The sequence below is a fragment of the Phaenicophaeus curvirostris genome, unplaced genomic scaffold, assembly GCF_032191515.1.
Source record: "Phaenicophaeus curvirostris isolate KB17595 unplaced genomic scaffold, BPBGC_Pcur_1.0 scaffold_75, whole genome shotgun sequence".
NCBI lineage: Eukaryota > Metazoa > Chordata > Aves > Cuculiformes > Cuculidae > Phaenicophaeus > Phaenicophaeus curvirostris.
This window is the reverse complement of record NW_027206697.1, coordinates 496454-521955: the sequence shown is the minus strand read 5'-3', so window position 1 is coordinate 521955 and position 25502 is coordinate 496454. Positions and strand designations below refer to the sequence as shown.

The following is a 25502-nucleotide window of genomic DNA, read 5'->3' as shown; positions in this document are numbered from 1 at the left end:
AAAGTGAGCCCAGGATTTGAGGTGCTGAGTGCAAGGAGATGATCACTGCTTATCTCCCGCTGGCCACCCCGGGGCTGATCCGAGCCCAGATTCCACTGGCTTTCTTGGCCACCTGGGCCACTGCCGGCTCATGTTCAGCTGCTGTCAACCAGCAGACTCAGGTCCTTTTCCAACAAGCAGTTTTCCAGTCACTCCTCCCAAAGCTTGGAGCGTTGCAAATTTGCTGCAGGCCAGTCCTCGAGTCTTCTGCTTTTATCGGTTGACCAAGTAGTTCATGGTCAACAGCAGTTGATGGTCAAGGTCTGACTCCTGTCAGGATGATGTTCTTGTGTCCCTAATGCCGATTTGTGCCTCAGTCCTACCTTTTTCCTTGGTTCTTGGGTACGGAATGCTGGAGGTAAAGGGGTTTGGTGCTTCTTGAAGGGTCTGGTGGGAGGCATACGAGGTGACAAGGTCTGGAGGCTCCGTCCTTTGTCCTCAGGGCCTCCAGGGTTTGATTCCGTGGGCAGATGTGCCCTGATGGCATCTTCCACTCAAGCCCCCAGCCCTCCTCACTCAGAGAGATCTCCCACCATGTTCTCTCTTTCTCTCCACAGAGAATCTCCTGCAGAACGGCGTGGACGAGAGCTGGACAGACACCAATTTGACCAGAGTCAGTGTGATCCAGTTCCTGGATGAACCCAAAGGAGACGATGAAGAGGAGTCTGGGGCGGAGAGGCGGGTAAGGAGCTTCTGGAGGCTTTGGCTCCGCACGGGAACAGGCACGGTCTGGCCTTTGTTCTGGAGTTGGGGAGCTGTGGTGTTTCTCAGCCTGTAAAGCTGCTGCAGACACAGACTGTGTCATGGAATTGTTCAGGTTGGAAAAGCTCTCTCAGCTCTTCCAGCCCAACTGACGGCCTGTGCTGACTGAACCTGTCCCCGAGTGCTGTGACCACGTGTTTTTTGAAGCCCTCCAGGCATGGTGACTCCACCACCTCCCTGGGCAGCCTCTGCAAGGGTTGACAGTCCTTTTTCTGAAGGAATTGCTCCCAAGATCCAACCTAACCCTCCCCTAGTGCAGCTTGAGGCTGTTCCCACTCCTCCCATTGCCTGCTCCTGGAGCAGAGCTGGAACTGCACTCGAAGGGCGTTTGGTGTCCTGAGGAAACAGTCAGGTCCGAAGGAGAATTCCCTGAGCGCCTTTGTGGGATTTGAGTTTGGAGGCCATCCCAGGGAGCCAGACTGTGACTGCTGACCCACCCCAGAGCGTTCCTACGCCCCAGAGATCCCGACAGTCAGTGGTGTCACCACCGGGGAACCTCATGGGGTTCCACAAGGCCAAGGGTGAAGTCCTACACCCGGATCGGGGCAATCCATGGTTTCAGTACAGGATGGAGGATGATGTGGTTAGGAGCAGATCTGAGGAGAAGGGTTTGGGTGCTGGGGGAGGAGAAGCTCCACAGAAGCCACCAATGTGCACTCCCAGCCCAGAAACCACCCGTGTCCTGGGCTGCACCCAAAGCCGTGGGAGCAGCAGGGAGGGAGGGGATCCTGCCCCTCTGCTCCGCTCTGGTGAGACCCAACCTGGACCCCGAGTCCAGCTCTGGAGCCTTCAGCACAGGGAGGACATGGAGCTGTTGGAGCGAGGCCAGAGGAGGCCACAGGGATGATCCAAGGGCTGGAGAACCTCCTGTACGAGGACAGGCTGGAAGAGTTGGGATTGTCCAGCCTGGAAAAGAGACCTTAGAGAAGCTTCCAGTAGGGAAAGGGGCTCCAGGAAAGCTGGGGAGGTTTTTTTCACAAAGGCGTGGAGTGACAGGATAAGGGGGAATGACTTTAAATTGGAAGGGGGAAGATTTAGACTAGAAATTAGGAAGATATTCTTCATGATGCGGAGGGGGAGGCCCTGGCCCATGTTGCCCAGAGCAGTGGTGGCTGCTCCATCCCTGGAGGGGTTCAAGGCAGGTTCAATGGGACTTGGAGCCCCTGATCCAGCGGGATGTGTCCAGGGCTCAGGTGGGGTCTCACCAGAGCGGAGCAGAGGGGCAGAGCCCTCTCCCTTCCTGCTGGCCACGTTGCTTTGGGTGCAGCCCAGGACATGGGTGGTTTCTGGGCTGTGAGCTTTCACTGGCAGCTCCTGTGGAGCTTCTCAGGCCAGTGGAGTTCTCTGCCTCTGTGCCTCCTGCTCCCAGCCTGGTGCACGGAGAGGCCGCGATCTGATCCGATCAGCTCCGGCACCGATAACGCGTTGTGTGTGCCGGCTCGCTCGGGCTGTGGAGTCTCCGGCGCTGAGGGCTTTTCTCCGGCAGGGCTTGCAGCGCCGAGCAACCCCGCACCCCAGTGAGCTGAAGGTCATGAAGAAGGTGATCGAGGTTCGGCGCAGCGAGGCGTTTGCCGCAAAGCCTGATGCGGGCCCCAATTCTCCCAGCTCAGAGGTGAGTGCGGCTCCCAGGGAAACGGAGAACAGGGAGTGGAGCTTAGGAGGGTGAGGTAGCGTGTGTGAGCTGGCTGGGAAGAACTTCCTTTGGGAAGGGTTAGAAGGGACTGAGCATGGATTGCCTGGATCCCAAGGGTTGGAATCCACCGTGTGGTGTCACCTGGGGCTGCTGAGATCACAGAATCATAGAATCACCAGGTTGGAAAAGACCCATCGGATCATCGAGTCCAACCATTCCCATCAATCACTAAACCATATCCCTCAGCACCTCGTCCACCCGTCCCTTAAGGTGACTCAGCCCCCTCCCTGGGCAGCCTGTTCCAGTGCCCAATGACCGTTTCCATGAAATATTTTTTCCTGATGTCCAGCCTGAACCTCCCCTGGCGGAGCTTGAGGCCATTCCCTCTCGTCCTGTCCCCTGTCCCTTGGGAGAAGAGCCCAGCTCCCTCCTCTCCACAACCTCCTTTCAGGGAGTTGGAGAGAGCAATGAGGTCTCCCCTCAGCCTCCTCTTCTCCAGGATAAACACCCCCAGCTCTCTCAGACGCTCCTCTTGTTCTCCAGCCCCCTCACCAGCTTCGTTGCTCTTCTCTGGCCTCACTCCAGAGCCTCAACATCCTTCTTGTGATGAGGGGCCCAGAACTGAACACAGGATTCGAGGAGCGGTCTCCCCAGTGCCAAGTCCAGAAGGAGAAGAACCTCCGTGGCCCTGCTGGCCACGCCGTTTCTGATCCAAGCCAAGATGCCTTTGGCCTTCTTGGCCACCTGGGCCACTGCTGGCTCGTGTTCAGCCGGCTATCGACACCCTTAAGTGAGCTGGAGCATGAGGAGCAACCATGGAATCATTGAGGTTGGAAAAGGCCTCCAAGCTCATCCAGTCCAACCATCAGCCTGTGCTGACTGAACCGTGGCCCCTGGTGCCACATCTGTGTGGTTTCCAAACCTTTCAGGGCTGGGGACTCCCCTCATCACTCTTTCCATGAAGGAATTGTTCCCAGTATCCAACGTAACCCTCCCCTGGCCCAGCTGGAGGCCGTTCCCCCTCGTTCTAACCCAGGACACAGAGAGCGGCGTGAGGAGAATTGTGAGCGTTGGTGCCACTTTGTCATAAACAGGGAGAGGAAAAGGTGGCTCTAAATTCCCAATATGGAACGATGAAAGGAGGTTGTGGAGAGGAGGGAGCTGGGCTCTTCTCCCCAGTGACAGGGGACAGGACGAGAGGGAATGGCCTCAAGCTCCACCAGGGGAGGTTCAGGCTGGACATTAGGAAAAAATATTTCACGGAAAGGGTCATTGGGCGCGGGAACAGGGAGGGGGTTGAGTCATCTTCCCTGGAGGGGTTTGAGGGATGGGTGGACGAGGTGCTAAGGGACATGGTTTGGTGATTAATAGGAATGATTGGACTCGATGATCCTGGGGGTCTTTTCCAGCGTAGTGATTCTGTGATTCTATGATTCTATGATGGGAATGGGATCCCCGGAGGAGGAGTCTTGCTCTCCAGGCGTGATCCTAGGAAGAGACACCTCCAGATGGGGTGAAACAGGTGGATCTAGGCTAAGCAGGGAGAGCAGCCAGAGGGAGGAGCTGGTTGTGGTGGCCCTGGATCCACCTCGCCTCGCTCCGTCTCCTGCCTGGGTTTCCCTGCTGATGTTTTCGGTCCTCTCGTCAGGAGAAGAGGCTGAGCGGAACGTCGAATCGCAGCGAGGATTCCCACCTTTCCAACAGCACGGCCTCCGCTGATTGTCGGGGAGACGAAGGCGAGAGGAGCCGGCCGAACGCGCAGCCTGAGCCGCAGCTGGAGAAGGAGGCGAAGCCCAGGGTGGATGAGGAGCGTAAGGAAGCAGCTGAGCAAGAGGAGGAAGATGTGGAGGTGGAATACAACGAGGTACGAGCTGAGGAGCTGCAGCAGGGATGGGATAAAAACGGGAAGGACTGGCTAGGTCCAGAGGGAATGGAGGCACTGAGTGGGATTTGGGCAAGCCCAGGCTGTGGAAGCCACGGGGAGGAGGAGATCCAGGAGGCTGTGGATCCATGGCAGACTGGGAAGGACGCTGTGAGAGCCAGACGGGCTCTGCGGGAAGTCAGGATTAAAGGTTTGGGTGCTCTCAGTCCCTGGAGATGATGGGAGATGGATCTGGGTGAAGGAGTCACTGTGGAAAGCGACACCTGTGTCCAGGGGAGACCACGGAAATGATGCGAGGGTTGGAACACATCTCATACAAGGATAGGCTGAGAGAGTTAGGGGTGTCCAGCCTGGAGAAGAAAAGACTCCGAGGAGATCTTAGAACAGCTTCCAGTAGGGGAAGGGGCTCCAGGGAAGCTAGGGAGGGGCTCTGGATCAGGGAGGGCAGGGAGAGGATGAGGGGAACAGTTTTGAGGTGAAAGAGGGGAGATTGGGATGAGATCTTGTGGAGAAATGTTCTCCTGGGAGGGTGGGGAGGCCCTGGAACAGGCTGCCCCGAGAAGCTGTGGCTGCCCCATCCCTGGAGGGGCTCAAGGCCAGGTTGGATGGTGCTTGGAGCCCCTGATCCAGTGGGAGGTGTCCCTGCCCATGGCAGAGGTTGGAACTGGGTGGGCTTCAAGGCCCCTTTCAACCCAAATCATTCAATGACTTTTGGTGGAATTCCACCATGTGTTCCTGCGTTTTTTGTAGCTGAAAAGCGGGAGCGCTGGCTGTGCCGGTGGTGGGGACAGCAGGTTCCTCACTGCCTCTGGGCATGGCTCTTCCCTGAGCTTCACTGCTTCCCTGGGACTTTGCCATTGCAGCCCACGGTGCACTTTGCTGAGGACACACTAATACAGAGTGAGGATGAAGATGAAGACGAGGAACGACCCTTCCCAGTGGAGAAACAGCGGCTGATCCGCAAGGACACTCCCCACTACAAGAAACACTTCAAGATAACCAAGCTGCCCAAGCCGGAGGCGGTGGTGGCGCTGCTGCAGGGGCTGAGCAGCGATGGGGTCCCCAAGGAGGAGGAGGAGGAGCTGGGAGGCGGCAAGAACCACATGGAGCCCGAGGACCAGGAGGAGGAAGCGTGGGATGAGGATGAGAGAAAGAACGGAGCTCTGTCTGCTCAGCCCTCGGTGAAGGTGAGGTCTGGTGGGGAGGGGGTGGTCGGCGGGGTGCCAGACCCCACTTCTGCTGCTCTGAACCGGCAGCCGCGCCAGTGGTACCGATGGAAGCTTTGAGGAGAGGTTCCACCGCTTCAGGAGAAACATGAGGAGGGCAGGAGAGCTGGAGTTCCTGCTGGGACTCATGGTTGTCCAGGAGCTGTTCTGTGTTGTTCCTGTCCGGCTCCTTGTGCTGCATCCAATTCCCATCCTGTCATGTGCGAGGTGTCAGGTGCCACAGGAGCAAGTTCTTCCATCCCTTTCAGCTGCCTCCTTGTGGTTGCACCTCTCATGCAGCAGGACATGCTTTATTCCCAGATGGATCCAATCCCAGGCTCCAGGCTGCTTGCACTTGGCTTTCTGCCCCAGTGCTTCCTGGAGGGGGGAGCATGCGGCGAAGAGACCGGAGCGTGTCCATCCCCGCGGTTCCACCCCAGCCGGGGTGCCACCTGATGGCATCTGGGAAGGCTTCTGCTCCAGAGTTTTGCCACAGGGCTGGAATGGGAGGTTCCGGTTATGCCGCAGGGCCAGGATGGGGGGGAGGTTCCCGGCCCTCTGCGGTGGAATCACCGTCCTTGGGTAGGGAGGTTGTTGCTGGAGGAAGATCCTTCCAGTGGGATTAGGGACATGGCGATGAGGGACCCTGCAGGAGGTCAGACCAGTTCTTACTGGTGTTGGTTTTGTGAGGGGACCAGGACATGGCTGAGTCTCCGTCACAGCCCGACACTCCCAGTCCTCCCAGGTGAGGTCCCTGGGCTGGTGGGATCCACACACGCTCCAGGCTGTTGGGATCGTTCCCACCCCACGCGGGAGCTCGGGTCACTCAGGAGGTTCCTGCACTCATGTTGGCTCTGGATCCTTTTTCTCTGGGAGTTCCTCGCTGGTGCAGCCTGGGTCATGTTCCCTAGGGATGAGGCAAGGAGCTTCCTTGTTGTTCATGGAACAAGGAGGAGTTGCTGCCGCTCTAAGAATTCACGAAGCTTCCTGAGTCCCCTCCACCCAACACCTGCCGTGCCTGGGAAGTGCCCTCACCCCAAAAAGCTCATTTTAGTCGAGGATTCAGAGCCGAGGATGCGCTCACGCATCAGCAAACCCTGTGGAGCCCACGTAGGCACCGAGACCACAGGTTTGGTGCTGTCAGAGGTTGCCTTTGCCTGGAAATCCCGATGTTCTTCTTGGTGGGGCCGGGTTGGGTACCTGCTCCATGGAGTGCCCGGCTTCCAGAGGTGGGAATGTGGGGAGTCGCGTCCCTCTGCTGCCTCCACACCTTGAGGGAGGTGGGACAGGGTGCGTAGGACACCTCTATCCCTTGAGGGAGGTGGGACAGGGTGTGTGGGACACCTCCACAGCTTGAGGGAGGTGAGATAGGGTGTGTGGGACACCTCCATCCCTTGAAGGAGGTGAGATAGGGTGTTTAGGACACCTCCACGCCTTCAGGGAGGAGGGAACAGAGTGTGTGGGACGCTGAGTCCTTCAACCAGAGTTTTTTTGCAAAGCCAGTTGGTTTTCAAGAGAGATCCCACTGTTCCCTGCGTTTGGGAGCGGGATCCCTGGGTGCCTCGTGATGCGCTCTTCACCGGAGACTCTTCCCTCTGCAAGGAGGGGCACTGTGGTTTGGTTTGGGGATCGGATCGGGATCGCTTCCCTTCTGCGCAGTGGCTGGAGGTCCCTTTGTGCTCTTCTCCTGTGTCGTTTCACCCTTGCTCCCTCCCTGGATGACTTGGGGCAGAGGGCACAGTCAGCTCATCGTGTCCCCTCGCGCTCTCGGCGCCCGCAGCCTTGGAGATGCCGACGTTCCGCAGGCCGCGAGCCCCGGGAAGGCGCCGGAGGGTGGTGTCGGAGCGGCGCGAGCGGGGCCTGCTGCCCCAGCGCCTCGGCCTCGGGTGGTGGTGGTGGTGGCGGTGGTGGCGGTGGCGGGTTTGGTCGACGCTCCACTAATCCGCATGCCTCTTTGCTGGTTCCTGTCCTAACAGGGGGTGTCGTTTGATCAAGCCAATAATCTGCTGATTGAACCTGCTCGCATTGAGGAGGAAGAGGTCTGTACCACTCCCGCTCTTCTCTCTCTGCCACCAATCATTCCCTCTGCTTCCTTTCCTTCCCAGGCTCTCCCAGTGCTGCAGGGGCAGCTCGGAGCTCTCGGGGTCAAAGTGCCTCCTGGACCTGACGGTTCTCAAACACCCTGTGGTTGTTTCCTCCCCGCTTTCACCTCCCTTCCCTCTTTTCTGAGCCCGAGGTGAGAGCGGCTGCTGCAGATCAGGAGGGAGAGGAAGGAACGTGGACCCCGATGGGGGCCAAGGTGGAAGGTTCGCTTCCTGAGCGTTGAGGAAGGAGAAAGTGGAGGGGAATAAATGCAGGTGGTTTAGTGTTTGATAGGAATGGTTGGACTTGATGATCCGATGGGTCTTTTCCAAGCTGGTGATTCTATGACCCTCTGGGATGAAGGAGCAGAACTCAGGAATCTGCTCCCTAGGGAGAGGGAAGGGCATTAACTGGGGATGCTGTGCCGTCGCCTGGGAACGGTGGCCTGGAGCTGTCGATCCACGCAGCTCCTGCAGCCCCGGGGTGTCACGTGCAGCCCCTCGGAGTGTCGGAAAGGGGCCACGAGGTCCTCAGCGCCGTGTCCTGCTCCCTTAGCTCATCCCCTGGCTACCATCAACTTCCTCCTCGCTTTGCGGGTCTTGCAGCAGGTGGCAGCTCCAGGCAGCAGCTGGAAGCTGGGGTGCCGGTGCCATCTGCGTCGGTGCATCCGGCTCGTGCCAAAGCTCCATCCCTCGGGACAGAACCTCGGCACCGGGCGCTGCAGGAGGGCCCTGCCCCGGTTGTCCCAGCGCTCAGCTCCTCTGTGTTCCCGCGGGTGTAGAACAGAGCCGGAGGGGTCCTGGCTTTGGAGGGAGACCCTCTAGGACAGAGCTGATGGATCGCATCCCCTCCAGGGGGAACGTGACGTGGCACAGACATTGTCCACTCTTGGTGTGTCCTGAGGATTTGCTCCAGATCTCTGGGAAATGTTCCCGTCTCTTGCGTTTCTCTTTCTTGTGGCTTTTGTGTCGCTCAGAGACAAAACCGAGCGTAGCTCTTGCCCTTCCTCTTGGTGGCCCTTCTTTCCCCGTGTTGGGCGTCACCTCCCATTTGTGGAGTTTTCTGGCTCCTCCGGGTGCCGTGGTCTGGGAAACCTCGGTCTGGTGTCAGGAATCAGCCCACCTGCCTCTTCCTTGGCTCTTCCCACACTCACCGGCAGCTGGTGGTAGAGCCTGGAGCTTCTCTGAGGTGGCTGGAGAGGGTGGCCCCTCATCACAAGAAGGATGTTGAGGCTCTGGACCGAGGCCAGAGAAGAGCAACGAAGCTGGTGAGGGGGCTGGAGAACAAGAGGAGCGGCTGAGAGAGCTGGGGGTGTTCAGCCTGGAGAAGAGGAGGCTGAGGGGAGACCTCATTGCTCTCTGCAACTACCTGAAAGGAGGTTGTGGAGAGGAGGGAGCTGGGCTCTTCTCCCAAGGGACAGTGGACAGGACGAGAGGGAATGGCCTCAAGCTCCACCAGGGGAGGGTCAGGCTGGACATCAGGAAACAATATTTCCCGCAAAGGGTGATTGGTCCCTGTCAGAGGCTGCCCAGGGAGGGGGTTGAGTCCCCTTCCCTGGAGGGGTTTAAGGGACGGGTGGACGAGGTGCTGAGGGACGTGGTTTAGTGATTGATGGGAATGGTTGGACTCGATGATCCGATGGGTCTTTTCCAACCTGGTGATTCTATGATTCTGTGATTCCATGATTCTCTGTAGTGGAGTGGCGCTGGGTGCCTCCCAGGGCTGCAGCTCGTGGGGAAGGTTTGGTCTCCAGAGAAGACGTCCACCTGCTGTTCCAGGGATGGTTTCGTGTCCTTCAGGAGAAGCTGTTGCAGGTGAACAGAGCAGGACCTTCGCAGAGCAGAGCCTGGTGTCACGTGAACTGCGCAGCTCACGTTCATAATGCAGCTGTCACGTTCCTTGTCTAATTTTGTACAGCTTGGAGAGAAGGAACCTCTCTTGTAAACACCAGAAGGATCACGACACCAGCATCTGCTCCACTAGAACAAACCTTCTGATAGACCTGGGCCCCGCGGCCTTAGGAAAAATGCAGCTCTGCCTTCTCTCCTTTGATTCTTTAAGTGACTGAACTTCCCGTTGTGCAAGGAAATCGTGGAATCGGAGAATTGCAGCTGCCAGATCTTCTGTTGGAATTTGTCTGGCTTTAGTTTCTCACCACAGGAGCATTTTTGTGACCAGGGAGGTCATCCTGGTGAGGCCACATCACTAATCCCGGGCTCGGTTTTGGAGCCTTCAGTCCAAGAAGGACATTGAGGGTCTGGAGCGCATCCAGAGAAGGGAATGGAGCTGGGAAGGGGCTGGAGAAGGAGGGTTATGAGAGGTGGCTGAGGGACCTGGGGCTGTTTAGCCTGGAGAAGAGGAGGCTGAGGGGAGACCTCATCGTGCTCTGGGCTCTTCTGTCAAGCAACAAGTGATGGGATGAGAGAAGGGTTAGATTGGATATTAGGGAAAAATTCCTTCATTTAAGGAGTGGTGAGGCCCGGGTAGAGGCTGCCCAGGGAGGTGGTGGAGTCACCGTCTCCAAAGATGTTTAAAAGTCAGGCAGATGAGGTGCTCAGGAATGATTTAGTCGTGGACAGGGATGGTTGAACTCACTGATCTCGGAGCTCTTCTCCAACCAAACAACTGTGTGACCTTTTCCTGCTGAGCTGAGGGGGCCTTCGTGTTCTCCCTCCAGCGGGTGGAGGTGAGGACTGTGACATCTCCTTGTACAACATCACGATTCCCTATCCAGTGACAGATTCCTTGTGCGGTTGCTCTTCTCCATCACAGTCGCTGCCAATTCCATCTGCCCCGCTGCTTCCTTACGGAGCCGGTGATGAACCGGGGACGATTTCCCCCAGGGATGCAGAACCACCTGCAGGTTCCCTCTCCTGCCTTCTCAAACAGGAGGAACCGGAAGCGAGAGGAGCTTCTCATCAGGGAGAGGGAGGAGACACCGGATTTAGACAAAACGCTCTGCGGTGATTCGGGTTTTTGCTTCTGGAACAGGAAAACGCGATGTCTGTCCCGGCTGGAGATCTCTCTGCTTCGGACAGGGATTGGACAAAATCTGGAGGAGGAGAACCCTGGAGTAGTTCCAAGACCTTGTGGTGGAAAACCAGAGTATCATGGAATGGTTTCAGTTGAAGGGACCTTAAAGATCATGTAATTCCACCCCCTGCCATGAGCAAGGTCACCTCCCACTGGATCAGGGGCTCCAAACCCCATCCAGCCTGGCCTTAAACACCTCCAGGGTTGGGGCAGCCACCACTGCTCTGGGCAACCTGGGCATCCCCGCCCTCCCGGGAGAACATTTCTCCCTAAGATCTGATCCCAATCTCCCCTCTTCCAGCTCAAAGCCATTCCCCTCATCCTATCCCTGCTTCTCCCTGATCCCAAGCTCCTCCCCAGCTTTCCTGGAGCCCCTTTCCCTACTGGAAGCTGCTCTAAGGTCTCTTCTCCAGGCTGGACAACCCAAACTCTCCCAGTCTGTCCTTGTATGGGAGGTTCTCCAGCCCTTGGATCATCTCTGTGGCCTCCTCAGGACTCACTCCAGTGCCCAGTGGTGGTTCCTTTTCATGGATGAATTCATTCTCCTGAGCTTCCTCACATATGTTCCCATGCTCAGCATCAAGGTCCATGGTGAGCGTTCTCCTCCAGACTGTGGTGCCTCTGGAATGTTCTTATTATCCCGCTGTTCCCTTGGACCAACTCTCCTGCCACGCTGTCTTCCTGGCACAGAATGGGAATGAAGGACAATTCCTCCTGCGAGCCAGCACCCTGGGATGGGTTTTAGAAGAGCTGTGAGTTCTCTGGTCATTTCAGCCTGGGATGGACCTTCAGAGCAGTGAGGAATCGTTGGTCTAAGGGGAGCTTCGAGGTGGAAGTCGAGTCTGAATGGTGCAAAATGAGGTTTCACCAAGCAAAAAGAATCAAGAAGAAGAAGAAGAAAAGTTCTAAAGCGCTGAGCAAAGGAGGAAATCACACGTGTTTCCGTGTCTCTTGTTCCAGTTGAATCTGGAGGACTTCTATGTCCAGGTTTCTGTCGTGTGTCCAGTTCTGGGATGGCTCAAGGCTCAGTGGCTTTGTCCAACGCTTGTTTTGATTTTCTTTAAGAAGCTGAGTGTTCTCGTTTCGAGAGGGACTCTGTCGCTTTCCAGGGTTCAAACAACCCCGTTCCTTTTGGGATCCGTGCTTTGGCTTGTGGCGTTTCCAGCCCTCTGGAGACCTGGGTGCCCATCGTGAGCAGGAGGAGCTTCTTCAATCCCTGTTCCTGGAGTTCATTGGTGAAATATCTAATGATAGAACAGCCCAGGTGGAAGGGACCTCGGAAGGTTCAGCCTTTTGTGGGAAAGGGACTTGGGTGGGATTATCCAGCACCTCCCTGGGGAGGCTCTTCCAGTGGAGGGTTGTGCTCACTGTGAATGTTTTCTCCTCTATCAAGCTGGGGTTCTTCAGCCTGGAGAAGACAAAGCTCTGAGGGCACCTTAAGGCAACTTTTCAGTACCTGAAGGGGCTCCAGGAGAGCTGGGATGGACTTTTTCCAAGGGCCTGGAGTGATAGGATAAGGGGGAAGATTTAGATTGGACATTAGGAGGAAATTCTTCACGATGAGGGTGGGGAGGCCCTGGCCCAGGCTGCCCAGAGCAGGGGTGGCTGCCCCATCCCTGGAGGGGTTCAAGGCCAGGTTGGATGGGGTTTGGAGCCCCTGATCCAGCAGGAGGTGTCCCTGCCCAGGACAGGGGTGGAAATGAGTGGGCTTTGAGGTCCCTTCCAGCCCAAACCATTCCATGATTCTGAGGAACGTCTCCACTCCCTTGGTAACTCCAAGAGCCCCCAAGCAGAGGAGGAAACGGCATCAGCGCCAGGACCTCTTCCCTTGTTCTCCACCGGCTGCTCTGTGCCAGGCCGGACTCTTTCCCTCATGTTCCATTCAGTCATGGATATTTTCAGCCTGTCCCCGTGTCCTCTCAAGTTGTTCCTTGCTGAAGCCGGACCGATTTAGCTCTTCTAATCTTTCCCGGTGAGTCAGAGCCCCTGGCTCCCGAGCTCCTGGTGCCACGAGGTGCCCTCGCTCTTGTTGAGGGGTTCCTGGGCTCCGGGTGGGAAGCGGTGGTTACGTGATGGTGTGAGGGACGTTCTTTGGGGATTTGGATGTGCAGAACTTAGCGAGACGCACAATCCTTCCACTGGCGTTTTCCCAGGTCCTGGCATTCCGATGCCGAGGGGTTCTGGGCTGTCCATGTCCAGGGGAGCTGCTCCCCGTGGAGCTCTCTGGTCTCTCCAATCCCTTTTGTTCCTTCTAGTCTCACAGGATTTGGTAGAAAGAAATGATCTGATTGATTTGTGCTTTGGATGAAGAAGCGTTTTCTGAGCCTGCTGCTGGAATTTCATTGGAATAGAGGAGAGGGGAGGGAATTGAAGCCACCTCACTGGATGAGATGAGAAACAGGTGTCCCCATGGTCTCTGGTGGGAGCTCAGGGAGGTGACAGCTCTGGCTGAAGTGGTGGCTTTCTCCATTTTCGCACCTCTCCTCTTCTCCAGTAGTGATTTTCCATGTATGATGTGGATGGTCTGGGAGGAACTGGGGATGGGTTTCTGCTCGGTGCAGGTTAGGGCTGGGATGGGTTGTTGCGGATCCCTGCTCTGAGGGGAAAGAAGGGGAAGAGAGGAGCCAGGAAGGTCAGCGGCAGGGCTGGAGAATCAGGATGGACATCAAGGAAGTCAAGGCAGCTCAGAAACCACCTGAGGACAGATGCGCTTTGGGGAAAGAACACCCTGGTTTAGGCTGGAATGTGATGGGAAATGCTGAACGGAGAAGGGAACAGGGTTGTTCCTTCCTCGGCTTGTGTCGTGTCCAGGGACATCTGCCAGTTCGGCTTCTTCCCACGCCGCATTGATGGGAGAACCGATTAGCTTTGGGAGTTTGAAATCTTCTTTCCAGCCTAAATAAGTTTGGAATGGTTTGGGCTCCCACTGGATCAAGGGCTCCAAGCCCCATCCAAAGTCCTTGAACCCCTCCAGGGATGGAGCAGCCACCACTGCTCTGGGCAACCTTCCTCCCCACCCTCCCAGGAGAACGTTTCTCCTTAAGATCTCATCCCAATCTCCCCTCTTTCAGCTCAAAACTGTTCCCCTCGTCCTATCCCTGCACTCCCTGATCCAGAGCCCCTCCCCAGCTTTCCTGGAGGCCCTTTCCCTACTGGAAAGGTCTAAGGTCTAAGGTCTCCTCAGAACCTTCTCTTCTCCAGGCTGGACAACCCCAACTCTGCCAGCCTGTCCCATATGGGAGGTTCTCCAGCCCTCAGATCATCTCCGCGGCCTCCTCTGGGCTCGCTTCGACAGATCCATGTCCTTCCTGTGCCGAGGACTCCATAAGAAACATAGAAGTATCTGAATCCTCTTGTTAGGACGCTCTCTGATCCTCTAGAGACCAAGATTTCCAGCATCTTCAGAGGTTTCTGTGTTGAGCATGTCTGTAAATCGTTAGGTTGTTGCTAAAATCTGGTGAGGCTGGAAGAAAAGCCAGTTACTGTGGGGTCAATCCTAATAGAGTTCTTCTCAGGGGAAGTGTTGGTCTGATCTGGAACAGGTTTAAAGTGTGTTCTCAATGAGATCACCATGTTTGTGGCCACCACGTTTCTCCGTCTTGCTGTGTAATCCGTGTGTAACGATACCTGGATTTCCCTCGGTCTGCAGATCTCGCCCAGGTTGATGCCCTTCTAGTCATTCTGGAATCAGAGATTTCTGTGCGGAGACCCCAGCTGGTCTCCACTGCGCTGGGCCCCGAGGGGGATGGCAGGGAACACATTTTAGCTTCTTGTGGTGCTTTGGTTTTGGTTTGGACTTAGCAGAACGTGAAGCTCCAAGGCTGATGCTTGAGTCCTTGCAGGGCGGGCAGAAGGATGGGAGGGAGGGTCCAGCACAGCCAAATCTCCGGCTGGCGGAGCCGACGTGGAAGGCAGGAGCCTCTGCAGCAGCCGCTCTCCGCTCCGGGCTTGGTTCCAGAGTGGGGACCCCTGGAGAGCAGCAAGCTCGGTCCTTCATGAGTCCATCAACATTTCTGTCACCTTACCAGCTCCCAGGTCCTTGACCCCGAGAGGTCCCAAGAGTCCCATCTGTCCCACTCCTTTCCCTGTGTCCTGTCGCGTCTTGTCTTCCTTCTCCTGGCTGGGGCAGCGTGAGCAGGTCCTGCTGGTGCCCTGGATGTGGGCAGTTTCAGCTCAAGATGAACACGGGTTTTGCTGTTGGAAGCGGGAATCTCTTGGTACGGAGAGGTGGGAGGCAGGGAAGAGGCTTTGGATCGCACAGCTCCGACCCCAGGCCTGCTGTGCGGAGGGAGGAGCCGGCTGGAGGAAGCCGATGGCTCTTCTAGAATCAGGCGGTGGTGTCCATCGCTGGAGCAAAGCTGGAGTTCTGGAAGAGCTGCCGTCCTCGTGACCGACCCGTGGTCTCCCGGCAGTCGGAGGGGGTTACATCCCAACGGGAGCCCCGTGGAGAGCTGGGCTGCGATGGGAACGCTCCCCCCGTCCCCAGCCCCATCCCACTGCTGCCCAGTTTGCTTTGTGGTGAACATCTCCTGACGTGTTCGCTGTAGGCAAACGGTGCTGGGTCTCAGTTCAGGGCGCAGCCGCGGGGAAGGATTTCTCTGTTGTGACCTCGGTGCCTTCGAGGCGCGGGTGCCGCAGCTTAGACAGGGAAGTGAGATGGGGGCAGATGAAGTTCGAACCCTCGCGGTCGTTCTCGGAGCCGTCACCCCGTGCTCCTCGAGGTGTTTGGGGTTCCCCTGCCCAGGCTGAGCTGTAACCGTGTCCTTCTGCTTCCAGCTGATGCTGACCATCGTGCGGCAGACGGGCGGGCTGGGCATCAGCATCGCGGGCGGCAAGGGCTCCACGCCCTACAAGGGCGACGATGAGGTGAGGCCTGGGTTCTCCAGCGCTGGAGGTCACGTGTCCGTAGGGATCAGCTCTGGGGCTGGGCTTTCCCAGAGCCCTCGAGCTGTCCCGGCTCGCAAGGCAAGGATTACGGGGTTGTCTTCCACGCGTAGGGTGGCACCAACCATGCCACGTTCTCAACTCGCTGGGAAAGGATGAATGTGCCGTTCCCTTTCCCTGTGGGCAGCGTGACAGGGGGATTTCTCTCCTCTTTCTCCCCGCTCCTGGCTGGGGTGAGGTGGTTGGGTTCTTCCCACATCCAGGGTTTGGGATTGACGTGGGATTCCCCCTTTCCCTGAAGCGGAGCGAGGTGGAGCGACCTCTCCGCACACCAGGGGGTTGAGGAACAGGCTCCACCTCTTCCAACAAGCAGTTAAAAGACGGCAGTGGGGATGACAATGTCGAGGGTGTGGAGATGATGATGATGATCATAGAGTCATAGAATGATGGTTTTATTACCAGGGCATCTTCATCTCCCGTGTGTCTGAAGAAGGTCCTGCAGCCCACGCAGGGGTCCGTGTTGGGGACAAGCTTCTGGAGGTAAGGACCTGGCTGGATTGAAGAAGCGAGAGCTTCTCATGGCTCTGGAGGGAAGGGAGCAGCCTGGTTTGGGGTTTATTTGCATCATGCCAGTTTGTAGGGCGGGTTAAACACCAGAAGCAAGAGTTGGACTGGAAGATGGTGGGACTGGGCGATCTGAGAGGTCTTTTCCAACTCAAACCGTTCTCTGATTCCATGATTCTATGAAGAACTGGTCTGTACTGGGCACCAGCCTGTGATCTGGTGTGGTGTCTGTAGGGATTTCATGCCCTCCCGCTCGCTGCAGCCAACGAATTCACAGCAGGGGCCTTGGCATTTGTCCGAGTAGATGTTCTGGTCCTTCACACCTCAGCAGAGGTCGAATAAGGCACTGTCAGCACATGAGGAAAATCAGATTCTGGAGTTTTGGAAGCGGCCTTGTTTGCTCCTGTGGTTGCCACAGGATTGGCTTCATAATTCCATGAAATCCGAAAGGGAACGTGCACTTGGTCTCCCCTGGGATCTTGTGTGCGTTGTGCGGTGTTTTGCTGCAGAATTGCTTCCAAACAGGAGCAGCGTCTTGATGATTTTGAGAGGTGAAGGATTATTCCCTTTCAGAGAATCCTAGAATCATGGAATCATGGAACAATTTGAGTTGGACGGGACCCGAAAGCCCATCCAGTTCCATGGCCAAGGTCACCTCCCACTGGGTCTGGTTGCTCCAAGCCAGAGATGGGGCAGCCACCACTTCTCTGGGCAGCGGTTAAATCTGTGATGACTGTTTCATGTAAAGTCGATCCCTCTCCAGTTCCAGCTTTCGGAGGAGACTGTTCTTAGTCCCAGTTTGCTTCCCTTGATGCCCATCCATCCGTGCTCCCAACATGACTCGGAGATGGGTCGTATCCCTTCTAAAAGCCTTTGTTATGACCACAGTAAGTAAGACGTGGATGAGCCACCTCAGCTTGGGTTCCGTGGTCATGACTCAGAATTGTAAGGAGAACCTCTGCCTCCCTCGAGCGGTCCTTGAGGCCACGGGGGAAGAAACCCTCAATGCCCTGGAGTGGAGGAGGTAGATGGGAACTGGATGTTCTCAGGCTCAGAGCCAGGCAGTCGTTCCTGGGGGTGTGAAATGAGGTGGCTGCTATGAAAAGAAGATTCTTCAGCTGCCTGGGCCCCGCTTGGCGTTTCCTCTGCTGTGGTGGGACTTCTTCCTGACGTTGGGATAGCAGGAGTGAAGGCTGCCCTGGGCAGGGGGGGAGTTAAATCTGTGGGGATGTGGAGCTCAGGGACGTGGTTCCATGGTGGGATTGGCAGTGCTGGGGGAAGGGCTGGGCTTGGTGATCTTCAAGGTCTTTCCCACCCTCAATGATTCCATGATTCTGTGGGTCAGGTTGCTTCTCTGAAAGCTGCAGAACCTGGTGTCCTCCCTGCAAGTGTCGATCCTTCCCTGGTTTTGCGTGGAGGGGAAGGAGATGGATGCTCCGGGGTGTGAGGGGCGGATGTTCTTCTTCGAGGCAAACAAGGCGTGGTGGCAGCCTGAGTTGCCCTTAGATTTGTTGGGGTTCTGGCTGAATGATTGTCCTCAAGTTGCGAACGACCTCAGGCTGCACCAGGGAAGGTTGAGATTGGATATTGGGAAAAAATCCTTCAGGGAAAGAGTGGTGAAGCCCTGGCCGAGCCTGTGCTGGGCTGGGGGTGAGTCCCCAGCCCTGGAGGGGTTCAAATCCATGAACACTTGGGGATAGGGATCAGTCAGCACGGGGGGTTGGACTGGATGAGCTTGGAGGGCTTTTTGAACCTCAGTAATTCCATGATTGTCTGGGATTTGGTTGCTTACAGGGGTGATGGAGGTGAGGGGGGAGTTGGAGCTCCCTGTAGAGGGAGGATTCCTCAGAAGGAGCCTCTGGGGTGGTTGGCCTTGGTGGGAACCTCCTGTGCTGGGCAAGCGCAGGGAGTCTTGGAATCATGAAATCGCAGAACAGTTTGGGTTGGAAGGGACGTTAAAGATTATCCAGTTCCAACCCTCTCGGGGCAGCAGGTGAGGTCTGGCGATTCCCATGGGATGCGCCGTGCTCTGCTGGCTGGAGCGGCCGTCGGAAGAGCTCCCAGTGGAAGAGATCCCAATGGAATGTGCCCATCGCTCTCTCTCACAGGTGAACGGCGTCTCCCTGCACTGCGCCGAGCACCACACGGCAGTGGAAGCTCTGCGCGGGTCTGGAAGCTCCGTTTCCATGACGGTTCTGCGGGAGCGGATGGTGGAGCCGGAGAACGCCATCACTGTCACGCCACTGCGGCCCGAGGACGACTACAGCCCTCGGGAGCGGCGCGGGGGCCTGCGCTTCCCGGAGCGGCCCGAGGGCGCCGCGCCCACCGAGAGGTTTTCCACCTGCCTCATGCGCAACGAGAAGGGCCTGGGCTTCAGCATCGCTGGTGGCAAAGGCTCCACACCCTACCGGGCCGGGGACACGGTCAGTAGCGACTCCCTGCAAGGGAAGGTGCTGTGGTTATGACACTCGACTGGGAGGAAGGGTTGATCTCCTAGAGGTTCGGGAGGCTCTGCAGAAGGACCTGGCCAGGCTGGATCCATGGGCTGAGGGCAGAGGGATGAGGTTCAACCAGGCTTGGGACACAACAACCCCGAGCAGTTCCAGGCTTGGGGAAGAGCAGCTGGAAAGCTGCCTGGAGGAAAAGGACCTGGGGATGGTGGCTGATAGAGGCTGAACGTGAGCCAGCGGTGGCCCAGATGGCCGAGAAAGCCAACGGCATCTTGGCTTGGATCAGAAATGGTGTGGCCAGCAGGAGCAGGAAAGGGATTCCGCCCTTGTACTCAGCACTGGTGAGGCCGCAGCTCGAATCCTGCGCTCAGTTTTGGGGCCCTCTCTACAAGAAGGACATTGAGGTCCTGGAGCTTGTCTGGAGGAGGGAACAGAGCTGGGAAGGGGCTGGAGAACAAGGGTTGTGAGGAGCAGCTGAGGTTCCTGAGGTTGTTTAGCCTCGAGAAGAGGATGTTGAGGGGAGACCTGATCAGTGTCTGCAACTGCCTGGAAGGAGGTTGTGTTGAGTTGGGTGCTGGTCTCTTCTCCCAGGTGACAAGTGACAGGACAAGATGGAATGGTCTCCAGCTGCATCAGAGGAAGATCAGATTGGATATCAGGAAAAATTTCCTCTCGGAAAGGGTTTTCAGGCCCTGGCAGAGGAGCCCAAGGAGGTGGTGGAATCCCCATCCCTGAGGGGTTTAAAAGCCAGGGAGATGAAGTGCTCAGGGATAGTTGCAGTTGATGATCTCAAAGGTCTTTTCCAACCTAGGGATTCTGTGATTCTAGGATATTATGGGCAGCTTGGGGGACCAGGAGCAAGAATCCGCTCTGAAGTCAGAGAAGAAGCTGAGAGGGAGGTGGGGCTGGGGCTCCCAGTCCCTGCCAGTGACATTTAATCCAGCCGCTGCCCTCCCGGCACAGATTCTGGGCTCTCGGCCACGGGAGGGTTTGCCGCAGCTGGAGGATTTGGCAAAGAGGGTCTGTGCAGAGCGAGGAACCTTGGGAAGCACCAGGACAGGGGCCGAGCCCAGCCTGGAGTCCAGGAGCGGCTCCGGAAAGCCGGGGTGCAGGGAGACACCAGCGACTCTGACCCTTCCTGGTTTTGCAGGGAATCTTCATCTCGCGGATCGCGGAGGGAGGCGCAGCCCATCGGGACGGGATCCTGCGCGTCGGAGACCGGGTCATCTCGGTGAGTGCAGGCGTCCCGCACGGCTCCTGCCCTTCCTCCTCCAGGGACAGGGTTTGTGTCATTGGAACTGGATTCCAGGGGTCCTCTTCCCACCTCCTGAGCTTTCTGGGATGGTGTTTGATCCTGGTGGTTGTACCCTGCTGCGTTCCCACCGGAACAGCGCCTGGCAGCCCTGGCTCTACTGGAGAGAGGGGACACGGCAGCGCTGTCCCGTTCTGGTGGCCCTCCAGAAGCTGGTGGAGATTCCAGGCTGTCCCAGAGAAAGGTGACAGCGCTGCCCCAGCCTGGTGTCTCTCCAGGAGCTGGTGGAGATTCCAGGCTGTAGCAGAGAAAGGTGACAGCGCTGTCCCAGCCTGGTGTCCCTTCAGAAGCTGGTGGAGATTCCAGGCTGTCCCAGAGAAAGGGGACAGCGCTGCCCCAGCCTGGTGTCCCTCCAGGAGCTGGTGGAGATTCCCAGCAGGCGCTGCCGCAGTGGGGATGGTGGGAAGGGAATCCCTTTGGGACAGATCCATGCGGAGAACGTGGCCGAAGCAGAGGGAGGCCGCCCCGGGGAGGTGTGGGGCCGCGCAGGGCGTTCTCAGCTCTTCCCTCGCTTTCCTTCCCAGCCTCCTTCCCGCTCCCCTTTCCTCGGTGCCGGGGGGTGGATCTCTGCTGCCTCTAACCCCAGGTCTCTGTGCCTAACGTGTCTCTTGCTCCCTCTGTGGCCGGGAGCCCGCTGAGCTCCTGCCCCTCTTCCCAACTCGCATGCTGCCTCTGAGCGACAGCTCCTCGCATCCCGGTGCTGGTGGTGGGTTTCTGATCGGCTCTCGCGGTAAGAGCACGCGTTACCACGGAGCCGGCGCGTGTAAGCACTGAGACAGCCTCGTCAGTGCTGGCTTCTGTCTGCTCTATCCTGGCGGCGGGCGCTGTGCTGTGTCCGCTCCGGCACCGTGTCCCAGTGGAGCTCCGGCCCGGAGCTCGCGGCGGCTGCTGGAGCGGGTACAGCATCGCTTCCACCCTGCCGGCGCTCCCCCTCCTCACGGCATCGAGCCCTGATCCCAATTGCTGCCAGGCAGATCTGTTAGGTGGGATTCCCTCGTGTTTTGGTGCTCACTCCATCGAAAGCAGGCACACGGCCTTCACGCCGTCTTGGGTTGCTCCATCTGGGGCGTCAAGGAGGCACAAGATCTCAGGATAAGCTGAAGGAGGGGAAATTTAGAGCAGCTGCCAGTACGGAAAGGGGCTCCAGGAAAGCTGGGATGGAGCTCTGGATCAGGGAGGGCAAGGGGAACAGTTCTGAGCTGCAAGAGGGGAGATTGAGATGAGATCTTGGGGAGAAATGTTCTCCTATGAGGGTGGGGAGGCCCTGGAACAGGTTGCCCAGAGCGGGGGTGGCTGCTCCATCCCTGGAGGGGTTCAAGGCCAGGTTGGATGGGGCTCGGAGCCCCTGATGCAGTGGGAGGTGGGCTTTGAGGTCCCTTCCCACCCCAACCATTCCCTGATCCTATGAATAAAGCCAAGGCCACCTCTGCCCTCGTTAGCAGCTCTATTTATATCCTCGGGCAGCTCCACAGGAGCAGCAGATCCAATCCCCTGGGAATGGCAGGTGGTGTCTTCCCTGCGGGCTCGGCTGTCGTTGTTCCTCAGCCACGGGAGCTGCGGTGAGGAGGGTGGCGTTGGCACCCAGGGAGGAAGCATGTCCGTGCTCGGGAGTGCGATCCTGCCCTCCAGCACCACTAGGAGATCTGCGTGAGAGAGTAGAAGGTGTCCAGCCTGGAGAAGAGAAGGCTCCAGGGAGATTTTAGAGAAGCTTCCAGTATGGAAAGGGGCTCCAGGAAAGCTGAGGAGGGGCTCTGGGTCAGGGAGGGCAGGGACAGGATGAGGGGAACGGTTTGGAACTGCAGGAGGGGAGGTTGGGATGAGATCTTAAGGAGAAATGTTCTCCTGGGAGGATGGGAAGGCCCAGGTTGCCCAGAGAAGCTGTGGTTGCCTCCTCATCCCTGGAGGGGTTCGAGGCCAGGTTGGATGGGGCTTGGAGCCCCTGATCCCGTGGGAGGTGTCCCTGCCCATGGGAACTGGATGAGCTTTGAGGTCTCTTCCAACCCAAACCATGCCATGATTCTGGTGGAAGCTCCACGCGACTTGTGGGGTCCTGGTGCCAGCAGCTGGAGCAGTTAGGAATTTGTTGGAATGATACAACTTCCTGCTGCTCAGAAAAACGTGTGGACAGGACAGGGTCAGGCCATTCCTGTCAGCGGCAGAGGAATGAGAGCAGGAATGCGTGAGGTCCAAGCCCTCGCTGGCTGGAATACGCTGGGCCTTGATCTGGTGATAGAACCCAGTTGTAGAGAGGAGGGTGCTGGCCTCTTCTTCCAAGTGACAGGGGACAGGACAAGAGGGAATGGCCTCAAGCTCCACCAGGGGAGGTTTAGGCTAGACGTTAGGAAAAAATTCTTTACAGAAAGCGTCATTGGGCACTGGAACAGACTGCCCAGGGAGGTGGTTGAGTCACCTTCCCTGGAGGTGTTTAAGGCACGGGTGGATGAGGTGCTGACGGACATGGGTTAGTGTTTGATAGGAACGGTTGGACTCGATGATCCGGTGGGTCTCTTCCAACCTGGTTGTTCTGTGATTCTGTGATTCTTAGAGACCTTGGAGTATCTTGCAGAGAGGAGGAACGTGGGGATCCTCCCTTCCCACCCCACTGAGCCCCAGGCTGCTGCTCTTCCTCATTCTCGGCCCACAGGGAGGCTCAGTGCAGATTCCGAAGTGAAACACTGCAGACGTGGCTGTGGGTTTATGCAGGGCAGGACCTCAGAGGCTTCTCCAGAGACACCAAGGGTCCCACCAACACCTTAACCCTGTCCCGAGCCTTGGTCTGGTTGGGTTCAGGGTTTGCTGGGGGATCACACGCTCCCTCCCTCGCCTCCCATCAGCAGCCGTGTCCGTGGGGCTCTTCATCCTCTGGCCCAAGCGTCAGATTCTTCAGGGCTCTCTGGTCAGACCGGAGCCTTTTCTCCCCTCCCTGGGCCCTTCCACATCCCCGATTCCCACTTGCTGACTGGTCCAACTGGAATCGTACCCAGAACTGGGAGCAAACCTGCCCAGAGAATGCAAACCGGGATGGACAGAAACACAGAGAAGACTGTGGTGGGACAGAGGGCTTGGCCAGACCTGCACCAGCAGCCTTCATGTGATCCACCTCCTTTCCTCTGTGCCCTCTCCATCGTCTCATCCTTGTTCCTCCCCTCTCCTCATTGGCTTCTCCCCTCCTACCTGTGATTCTGCTGCTGCACATCCCCACAACCCTGTTGAAGCCTCCCGGAGCAGGTTTGCTCCTCCCTGTTCCCCTGATGAGCTTTGGAGAAGCTCTCCAGGCAGAGGAGATTCTCCTCCTCCTGCTCATCCCCTGTGTGCTCATCCCAACGTTGTCCCAAAGCTGCTTCCTTGGAAGGCTCTGAGGAGCAACCGTGGCTTTCCTAGGAATCAGACAATGAGGAAATTCCATCTTTCATCCCCCACTGCTCATTTTGGAAGCTTTTCCTGAACCCAAGGACAGAAACCTTTTCATTTCAGCCTTTTTCACGGAGAGTTTCTCCTTTTGGCAGTGTCCTTCCACCTTCGCTCTCCTCTCAGCCTTCTGTCCCTCACAGATCCTTGGATTTTCTAGCCAAGCTAGGTTAAACCATAGTTTCTCTGGAAAGGCTTCCTGCTCCCCTGCCTCTCGTCATCGCTTTTCTCTGCACATCTTGGGATGCTTTGGGTTGGAAGGGACCTGTGCAGGTCCCCTCACCTACCTGAGATAATTTGTGTGTGAGTGAAGGATGAGAATCACACCCAGCTCCTCAGACCGGATCTCTCCGGTGGTTTCCATGAAGGGCTTTGGTGCTTCCCCGTGGGCTCTGGAGGTGCCTCTGTCCGGTGTCCCTGGCACCACAGCAAGGTTGGGGGTGGCCTTCCTGGAATTTCTTGGTGTAGCACTTGGCATGATGTTTTCTTGTCCAGAAGGGCTCCAGTTCTTCGTGCCAGCCGCTCGGTCTCTGTCCCCGCTGGGGTCTCTGTCTCCGCTTCCAAGTCTTTTTATACCTGGGTTTCCCTTCTTGTGGCTCAGAGCTGTGAAAGGCAGCTCCGTGTGCTGGGACGTCACTTCTGGGACTCACTGTGTTGCCTTCTCCCCGCATTGAGATCATTGGACTCATTCTTTAATGCAGCCTCTTGGGCTTCTTTGGCTGTGAGCCAGTAGGGAAGCTGAAATAAAAAACCAAGAAGGAGCAGGAGGAGCTCTCTGGGTCACGAGGGAGCCACAGCACAGTTGGTTTGTGGTGCTCCTGGAGGTGGAGCATCACACTCAGTCCTTGTGGTCTCCTGGAGCATCATTGATGCTTCTGGGGCTTCAAGGTGTGCAGAGAATGCGGGGAAGGGGCTCCAGGAGAGCTGGGGGGTGCTGTTTGTCAGGGAATGCAGGGATAGGATGAGGGGAACGGTTTGGAGCTGGAGGAGGGGAGACTGAGATGAGATTTTAGGGAGAAATGTTCTTCTGGGAGGGTGGGGAGATGCTGGCCCAGGTTGCCCAGAGCAGGGGTGGCTGCCCCATCCCTGGAGGGGTTCAAGGCCAGGTTGGATGGGGCTTGGAGCCCCTGATCCAGTGGGAGGTGTCCCTGCCCATGGGACTGGATGAGCTTGGAGGTGCCTTCCAACCCAAACCATTCCATGATTACAAGATGGGAAAGGGGCTGGGGAGCCGTCTGAGCGGAGGGTTGTGGGCAGGTGGGAATGAAAATGTGTCTGTGCCAGGTAGGAAGGAGCGAGGCGGGTTGCAGAGTGGGGACCAGGCCTTGGAGAAGGGGCCGCGTTCCACCAGGACGAGGTCCCGGAGGGCGCTGGGAGCGGCCGGGCGCGCTGGGGTCACGCTCTGACACGCAGTTTGCGGGTTGTTCTAGATCAATGGGGTAGACATGACAGAAGCCAGGCATGATCAGGCGGTAGCGCTGCTTACCGCGTCCTCCCCCACCATCGTGCTGCTGGTAGAGAGAGAGGGAGCGGAGCCACTCGGCGAGGGAGACGCGCCGGCCACGCCGCGCGGGCGCATGCACTCCCCACCGCCGCCGGCCCCCGGCCACGGGGAGAGCCCCGCGGAGGAGACGCCAGCGCCGCAGAGGAACCTGCTGGCCAAGGGCCTGGAGGATCAGTATCCCATCGAGGTGAGACCAGCGGAACGCGGGGTCACGGGTGGGTTTTGCGTGAATGCTTGGCGGTCTGATGGACCCACTGTGTTCCTGGGGGTTGATGGGACCCGCCGTGTCCCGCGTAAAACATCCCTAGCTCCTTGTTTTCTGATGTTTGTGATCCTTAACATGGTACCCACGTTCTCTTTGACTCTGCTTCTTGCTCCCTCCAGGAAATCCACCTGGTGAAAGCGGGAGGGCCCCTGGGCCTCAGCATCGTCGGGGGCAGTGACCATTCGAGCCATCCCTTTGGGATCCATGAACCGGGTGTCTTCATCTCCAAGGTAGAGTCCTGCATGCGCAGCCTCGCTGCTTCATTATCGGGGTTAAAGGGAAGGATTTTGGTGCTGGAGTCTGAAGTGCAGTGGGTTTGAAAAGAAGGGATAGGGAAGGATGTGTGAGCATGTGAAGGGGAAAGGACATACAGCACTGGCTGTGGAAACCTGAACAGCAGAAAAAGCCTGGGAAGCTGAGAAATTCATGGAATAATGGAGTCATAGAATGGTTTGAGTTGGAAAGGACCTTAAAGATCA

General features: G+C 57.4%; 1 protein-coding gene across 19 annotated transcripts in view; it reads left to right on the top strand.

Annotated features, from left to right (window-relative positions):
• Positions 1-25502, top strand: part of SCRIB (scribble planar cell polarity protein) — a 92399-nt gene that overhangs the window by 26613 nt on the left and 40284 nt on the right. For 18 of the 19 annotated variants that reach the window (XM_069882070.1, XM_069882059.1, XM_069882065.1 and 15 more), the window contains exons 12-22: positions 597-721; positions 2288-2413; positions 4083-4298; positions 5180-5503; positions 7498-7560; positions 15413-15502; positions 15983-16060; positions 18193-18507; positions 19685-19765; positions 24685-24945; positions 25143-25253. In XM_069882070.1, the coding sequence (XP_069738171.1) occupies positions 597-721; positions 2288-2413; positions 4083-4298; positions 5180-5503; positions 7498-7560; positions 15413-15502; positions 15983-16060; positions 18193-18507; positions 19685-19765; positions 24685-24945; positions 25143-25253 (1790 nt within the window). The remainder of the gene's footprint in view (positions 1-596; positions 722-2287; positions 2414-4082; positions 4299-5179; positions 5504-7497; positions 7561-15412; positions 15503-15982; positions 16061-18192; positions 18508-19684; positions 19766-24684; positions 24946-25142; positions 25254-25502) is intronic. The other variant, XM_069882061.1, reaches the window with a different exon arrangement.